The sequence below is a fragment of the Desmodus rotundus genome, chromosome 12, assembly GCF_022682495.2.
Source record: "Desmodus rotundus isolate HL8 chromosome 12, HLdesRot8A.1, whole genome shotgun sequence".
NCBI classification, from domain to species: domain Eukaryota; kingdom Metazoa; phylum Chordata; class Mammalia; order Chiroptera; family Phyllostomidae; genus Desmodus; species Desmodus rotundus.
Genome location: NC_071398.1, coordinates 80,081,989 through 80,089,942, shown reverse-complemented (window position 1 = coordinate 80,089,942; position 7,954 = coordinate 80,081,989). Strand labels below are relative to the sequence as shown.

General features: G+C 46.9%; 1 protein-coding gene across 2 annotated transcripts; it reads right to left on the bottom strand.

Moving 5' to 3' along the window:
• Positions 1–2,111: 2,111 nt before the first annotated feature.
• Positions 2,112–6,392, bottom strand: RAB13 (RAB13, member RAS oncogene family). Of its 2 annotated transcripts, XR_002975781.4 has the most exons (9): positions 6,143–6,392; positions 4,575–4,635; positions 3,678–3,738; positions 3,370–3,447; positions 3,181–3,270; positions 2,993–3,058; positions 2,839–2,892; positions 2,504–2,666; positions 2,112–2,219 (listed from the first exon to the last, which is right to left on the bottom strand). XR_002975781.4 is itself a non-coding variant. In XM_024570816.4 (8 exons), exons 1-8 carry the CDS (start codon positions 6,264–6,266, stop codon positions 2,589–2,591), a joined length of 612 nt encoding a protein of 203 aa, XP_024426584.1. In that variant the 5' UTR covers positions 6,267–6,392; the 3' UTR covers positions 2,112–2,588. The 2 variants fall into 2 exon arrangements, 1 of the variants encoding a protein (XP_024426584.1); XM_024570816.4 differs by having other exon boundaries at positions 2,112–2,666.
• Positions 6,393–7,954: the final 1,562 nt, after the last annotated feature.

Here is a 7,954-nt window from a genome sequence, read left to right as displayed (position 1 = left end):
CTTAAAGGTGGCTTCTCAAGAGCAGAAACTATTAAGATTGGAAAGATCATTAGGTAAGAATTGGGAAAACACAAAACAAATTTTGAGGGCTGAGTTTTAATTTTGGTTGTCACTATTTTTAAGTGTTTTTTTTTTTGTATGTGTCAATAGTTGTACATTACAGAAGTTTTTAGCTATAATAAAAGTTTTGGCTGAACTCCTCACCCATTCCTACCATGTCTCATGAAAAGCTGTGAGATCTTGTGAGATCTAACTTCCAATAGCCATACCAAGCAACTGATTAAGGTCTCTACACTGAGACTGAATTTTAAGACTACTTGCTTTGTGCCCTGACTGGTGTGGCTCAGGGGGCTGAGCACCAGCCTGCAAACCAAAGGGTTGCTGGTTTGATTCCCAGTCAGGGTGTATGCCTGGGTTGCAGGCCAAGTTCCCAACAAGGGGCACATGAGAGGCAACCACACATTGATGTTTCTCTCCCTCTCTTTCTTTCTTCCTTCCCCTCTCTAAAATATAAATAAATAAAATCTTAAAAAAATAATAATATTTGCTTTGGGCCCTGGCCTGGTGGCTCGGTTAGTTGGAACGTTGACCCGTCCACCAAAAGTTTGCAGGTTTGATTCCCAGTCTGGGCACATGCCTATGTTGTGGGTTTGATTGCTGGTCGGGGTGCAAACAGGAGGCAACCAATTGATGCTTCTCTCTCACACTGATATTTTTCTCTAAAAATCAATAAAAACATCCTCGAGCGAGGATTTCAAAAAAACAAGCTGCTCTGGAGTGTGAAGATATCAGTCTTCATGGGATTCACAAAAAGCACATCTTTCCTTATCTCAAGGAAACTGAACGAGCTGAACAGTTGACTACAGAGCTCAAACATAAGCCACAGATAAGGACATTACCCCATTGAAGCTTGCATACTTAGTGCATTTATCAAATTGATTTCCAAGTTCTCCCAGCCCTGTCAGATTTTTTTCTGAGTGTTAGCTTTTACCAAGGAAACAGCAGTACGAAAAAGGCTTTGCTGCTGGCCCCAGGGTTGTGCATCCACTTCTACACTGCAGGCCTAGGGATTTCTTAAACACCTTGATCATATCCATGAATAAAAAAAAAACTTCTAGCCCTGGCTGGTGTGGCTCAGTGGACTGAGTGTGGGCTGCGAACCAAAGGGTTGCCGGTTTCATTCCTAGTCAGCACATGCCTGGGTTGCAGGCCAGGTCCCCATTGAGGGCCACGTGAGAGGCAACCACACCTTGATGTTTCTCTCCCTCTCTTTCTCCCTCCCTTACCCTTTCTCTAAAAATAAATAAAGTCTTAAAAAAAACTTCTTAAAGTAGTTTGTCTAAACCAAATCTGACATTTTCATCGTCTTGATGAAAGATCAAGTCCATGAGTTAATTTCACTTTTTAAAAATATATTGCATAATAGTAAAAGGAGGTTATGTATATACTAAGGGGGCTGTGTATCAAGTCGGAATTTTTTGATGGTGGTTCTTTCGGATGCCAATACTTTTGCTTCTTTGTATTCAGTAGTTAGAGGCTGTTTCTGTTAAAATTTGCTTGTACATCTGTTAAGTACCACCCAAAGGTTATGTTAACTTCACCACTGTGCTTGACACATGCATTAGATGCTCAATAAATATTTAGGAATAAGTGAACCTCTTCTGGGTCTCATTTTCCTCACTTGTAAAAGCAGATAATGCTACTACATAATTAAAGGCATTGTTGGCAGAATCAAAGATGCTTGCCAAAGTCACTGCGTAACAATATAAGGTCCTGTTATTTCCCTGAGGCTGGGGATGTCATTTCCCTGGGAAGACCCAAAAAGAGTCCTTAAAAAAAGGGTCCTGCAATCTCCTGGAGAAACCTCTGCCCACGGTGACCCTCTAAATCCATAATGGAAAGAGTATGTCCAAGCCTTCAAGTTCACAGAACCTCTGTTCCTTGTTTTCCTCATCAACTAAACCACTGGGGAAGGGAGAAAGCTGTAGGACTAGTCCTGACATCACAGGAACCCAGCCAAATCCAGGCAGCCCAGCCACTTAGAGGCGGGAAGTAGGTTTCTGAGTAGAGAGCAATTCAGACAATGATGAACGTTACCCAAACTAGGGACATTTGTGCAAAGGGTGGGCTTTAATACTGAGAAAAACCATGCAGAGTGACAGGATAGAACCAAACTTTCAAGGGTGGTGTTGAGCCAGCCTCTCACAAGACCTGAAAACCTGACCCAATAACAAAATAAATCAATTATTTATTTACATTTATGTTTGCCCTAAATCCCAGGGAAGGTCTGAGGCCCAGGGCCAGCTAACCTTCCTTTTCTTCTCCCTCTCTTCCTACGTCTTTCTCACGTTTTTCCACTTCCTCATTTCTTTCCCTTCTTGCTTCTTCTTTCTCTATTCTCCTTTCCTTCTTCGCTCATTCCTTCTCTCGCTTTCCTTTTTTTCTTCTCCATTTTCTCCCCATTCTCTCCCCATCTCCCCATCTTTACCTCTCCATGCCCCACCTGATGTTTCTCCCCATCCAAGCCCCGCAGCCCTGCCTCCCTCAGGTTCAGCCTCCAGGCTGGGAGGGGAGGCCGAAAGGGGTCCTCAGCCCAGGGAGCACTTGTTGGTGTTCTTCTTTTCACAAGTTTTCAGATCAGTGCTGGAGGGCTTGCTGCCATTTCCCTAGAGGCAGAAGGGCACAGAAGTCAGGGTGAGAAAAGCTGGCCGGGGTCTGAGGCTATAAACTGTGTGAAGGGGACCCACCCTTATGGGAATTCTTAGCACTGCTCCCCTCCTCAGTGTTTACTCCCCTCACATTCCCAAAGTTGTGATAAGCCCAGCAGAAAAAACTCACCAATCTCCGACCTCCTGACTTGAGCAAGATGTCCCGGGCCAGGGAACTGAAAGCCTAACAGGGAAAGGAGATTCGTCAGAACAGACTGGAGAAAGGATAAGTCTATCTTCTGAATACTCTGTCTCTTCGTAGGGTGGGAGGGGGTGTGTCTTACCTCATCCACATTCATACTGGATTTGGCACTAGTCTCGAAAAATCGGATTCCATGCTCCCGAGCCAACTATCAGGGGTGAAGTGGGAAGAAGTGAGTTGGATAAAGGGCAGCTGCCAAGTCGTCTGCAATCCGACCTCACCTTGGCCCTCCCAGCCCAGTTCTCGAACATTGCCCGACCTGGTCCTTACCTTATCGGCCTGCTCCTTCTGTACCTTCCTCTTAGCCTCCATGTCACACTTGTTCCCCAGCAGCAGGCGCTCCACCCCAGCTGAGGCATTCTGGGAGTAAAAGGGTAAGTTGGGTCCTGCTCATCCTCACAATCCCCTTCATCCTCCAGGTTCTACCCAGTTCCCCCATCTGTGTGGAAGGATCCTCACCTCTTTGATGCTCTTCATCCAGTTCTGAATATTCTCAAAGGATTTCTCATCTGTGATGTCATACACTAGAATAATGCCCTGGAGGATAGCAGGGTTCACATTGGAGCCTTGGACCATACTCCCTGTTTAGGTTTCCCATTGCCCTCTAAGTGACCCTGCAAGTGTTTTCCACGAGTCGAATCACTAAGTCATGTGGGGCCCTCTGAAACCCACTCTGTGCAACCCCATTTCCCCTGCCTCTCTGTCCTCATAAACCTACATTGCATTGCCTCATGACCTCATCCCTTGTCCAGACCCATACTTCGTACCATGGCTCCGCGGTAATAGGCAGTAGTTATCGTCTTGAATCGCTCTTGGCCAGCTGTGTCCCTGAGGAGGTGGAATATTTTGTGGGGTAGGATAGAGGGAAGCGTTCTCCAAAGAGAGACTCTCCCCTATCTCCCACCAGCTAAGAACTTAGCTTTCACACGATGGTGCTGAAAGGAACAGAATCAGGAAGCAGAAAAGGGGGAAAGGGATGGAAGGCATTTGGGCTGATATTGAGAGATGGTAGAGCCTAAGAATAAACCAAGATCTCTCTGGTTTACTCATTGGATGCTTACTCTGTGCCAAGCACTGTATATGTATCATTTTGCATAATCTCCATTCTATCCTTGTGAGACTTGTTTTATTGTCCCTATTTTACATATGGGGAAACAGATTTAAGGAGGCTAAATAACTAATGAAGGTCACTCTGTAACAGAGCCAGAATTTGAACGAGTTTGCTCATCTCTGTTGTATCATGATGCCTCCATTAAGCCTCGTATCCTCAGAGTCTCCAGCTTCCTTATGACAGGTCAAACCTCCACAAGAGGCTTTCTGGGCTCTCCATAATTTAGAAAGCACTAGCCGTAGAGTCAAGTCTTATTTCTGCTCCTTGCTATTTAACTGCTTAGAGCCCGTTTCCATATTATAGTGCAACAAACATCTGTTGTCAAGCTCAGAGAGTGCTCTGGAGCCGGGAGAGGCAAGGGAGCTACAAAAAAGCCGAAAATAGTTGAGCAAGCAGGAAGAGAGATGGAAAGACATCTGAGTGAGTGACAGAAGGATTAGAAGTGCTGGAAGGGGCAATAGGGAAAAGGAGAGCAATGAAGCAAAATAGAAGGAAAAGGTTTATAGGGTGTAGATGAGGAAGTCTGGTAGGGAGTCCTGGGGGATTCACTCACCAGACCTGCAGTTTGATCTTCTTCCCGTCTATATCCACGGTACGGATCTTGAAATCAATTCCTGGGGGTGGAGAGTGCACATGAAGCTGAGACACATGGGCGTGTGCGTGTAAAGTGTGTGGTGGGAGAGACAGGACGGGGTGGGGGCGGTGTCAGAAAGTGTGCAGGGGAGGAACATAGGAAGCAGCTTGTTCGAAGTGTAAAACTAGGGGAATTCCCTCAAAACTATATCTGTATAGCAAGCATGTTGTTTTTACTTAGGTTTTATGGATTTTGTGGTGAAGAAGGTAATAAAAATTCTGTGGGGAGGCTTAAGGCCACTAAGGCACCTCTTGGGTCCATTCACCACGCCAGCTGACAACTCTCTCAATTTAGTCTGTCTCTCCCAAAATATTACTTTCAGATTCCTTTTCCCTTCTGTTTTCCTAGAACCCTCTGCTCTCCATACTCACTGAGGAAAAAGGTAGCCAATGCCAGTCTATGTGAATTAACTAGCAGGCCAGGTTTGGAACCAAGAAAGTTTGAGTCTAAACAAGATTCCTCCTGAGAATGAACTAGGAAAAAGGGGCATTTTTCCTTCTGCTTTCTAACCAGAATTTCTTTAAAAAAAAAAAAATTTATTGATTTATTTTAGAGAGAAAAGGAGACAGAGAGGGAAGGAGGGAGGGAGAGAGAGAGAGAGACACCAATTGGTGGTTCCACTCAGTTATACATTCATTGGTTGAGTCTTGCGTGTGCCCTGACCGGGGTTTGAACCTGTAAACTTGGCCTATAGGGGTGACACTCTAACCAACTGAGCCATCCAGCCAGGGTCTCAGCCATAATTGTCTTGAGACTCTCCTTGTCTTACTTCCCAGACCAGAGGAGTTAAGAAGGGTAAGAGGGGAGGAGAGGAGACACTGTTCTTAGTGGAAACTTGGACACCTCCCCCAAGCCTGTTGGGAGCCCTAGAGAAGAGGTTGAGTCACCAGGCTGACTCAGAGACCCCAAAAATCCCCCCACTGCCACCTTCTTTACCAGGCTAACAGCATATTCAGGGTCACAGTGCTCGGGCCACCCTCTAGCACATCTAGCCACTCTGTCTCGCCCTCCCCACCCCTATTAGGTTGAGGGGCAAGGGAACTGAGAAATAGACGATCAGGTGGAGGTGCGGTGGGAGAGTGTGGAGCTCAGTGGACAGAAAGAGGCTAGAGGAGTTGGGAGACATGTTCAGGAAGAGGGAATACAGGAAATGTGCAGAGTGGTTGAAGAGTCCTAGGTGGGTGGCGGTAGGGGAAGAGGAGCTGAGAGGGAAACAGAGAACGGTTCGCGTGGATATGGGGAGGAGGATGGTACCAAGAAAGTGAGGGCTGGCACAACCAAGGAGTTACCTGGAAACTGCAGAGAGGGTAGAAGTTAGGGTACCAACCAGAGACATGTATGGGGGACGGTCTGAAACAGAGGTTGAGAAACCTGAGTTTAGAAGCCTCACTCTGGGGGGCCTGAACGGTGGGGCCACCAGTAATCCGGAAGCCTGGAGATGAGGGTGTGGGGGAATCAGGGGTCTGGGATAGGGCCAGTGAGCTCACCGATGGTGGAGATGTAAGTGTTGTTGAAGTTGTCCTCTGCAAAGCGAATGATCAGACAAGTCTTGCCCACCCCCGAGTCCCCGATCAGCAGCAGCTTGAAGAGGTGGTCGTAGGCTTTGGCCATGGCGGACACTAAGAGAGCCGGGGGAGGGGTGGGGAAGCGCTGGGCACTAGTGGGCGGGATTGGAGGGTTGGCGGACGGAGCCGCCGGTAGCCCAAGCCAGGAAGTTTTCGTCCCTCTTCTCCTGGGCTCCGGGAAAGAGAGGCGGCACTCCTCCCGGCCCCACCCCCTGCCTCCCCCGCCCCCCTTTCAGCCACGCAGAGGCCGGCCCCAGCCTTGTGTTCTCTGGCCTTCCCCTTCACAGCCTAGGACGGCCTGTCTCCCTAGCTCTTTCCCAGAGCTTACCGTCCTTCCCCTCTTTGTCTTTTGACCTCTTTCTTCCAGTCGGGCGCCGAGACTCCTGGATGACCAGGTGAAGGAGGAAGTTTAGAGGAATTAGGACAAAATTTGGGGGAATAAAGGTGGAGGCAGGGACGGGGCTGGCAACTGACAGAAACTGGAGTCTTATTTTTGGAAGAGAAAGATAGGGTCCTTCTGGGACAGTTCTAGAATTCTGGTGTTAGTGTTGCAAGCCCTTAGTTCTAGAATCCCAACTCCTTTTGAAGAAAGCGGGATGCCCTGGAGTAGGTTATTTGTTGATTCATGCTGCCCCCTAGTGGGACAGGGTGAAAATTGACATTGGTTGTAGCACAGAATCAGCCTCACCCTACCCCAACACCACTCCCTCTCCTCTCCCCCCCCTCAGTCCCTTCACCTAGACACCTTCCGAGGCTTCAGTAAGAACAGACTTCCTTGTGGGACTGTGTGTGATTTCTCTGATAAGCCATCTTAGAAAGACAGAGATTGGAACAAATGTCTGCTCTCATTTTTCTGATGAGATGTGGCTCTTTTTTTTTAAATTTTTATTGTTATTCAATTACAGTTGTATGCCTTTTCTCCCCGTCCCTCCACCCCACCCCAGCCGAACCCACCTCCCTCCCCCATCTCCACCCTCCCCCTTGGTTTTGTCCATGTGTCCTTTATAGTAGTTCCTGTAAAGAGATGTGGCTCTTTGAAGACAGCTCTGAAGCAGATACCCCACTGAAGGGGCTGTGAATGGGTAACCATGGCAACCAGAAAGCTGAAGTGTGGAGAACATGGCTGTAAAGAAATATGTTTATTAAAAAAGTAAAAATTAAAAAATAAATTTAAAAAATAAAAAAGAAAGAAAGAAGTTTATCTTTGCCCGTGGAAAAAAATTCAGAACATCCATCTGCTTTTCTAACCATGGCTCAGTAGAATCGTCCTTGTGTAAAAATAGTGCATTGGCTGTGAGAAGGCTTCTTTTGTCACTTCACTTATTTTGTCAGCTTCTGTACCCTTGTTTGTCCCTTCTCAAACACAACTGTTCAGTCCCCTTTTTTGTCCATTCTCTCAATTCCTGTATGTCTTCAAGCTGTATCAGAAACCTGAGTCTTCTTTGTTTCTCCTCATTGGCCAAACCACCTCTCATCAGTCCTTTAAGTTACTGTTCAATTTTCATGGATTGTTCTGATAAAAATCCATCAGTTCCTTTTCTTTTCATCTTATTTTGCCTGAGTCTGGACTGTTCATCCCCTGCAATTTATTATTCTTACTCACCTCTCTAAAAGGTACTTATGCTGGCCCTCTCTGGTGTTGCTCAGTGGATTGAGCGTCAGCCTGTGAACCAAAGGGTCATGGGTTTTATACTCAGTCAGGGCACATTCCTGGGTTACAGGCCAGGTCCCCAG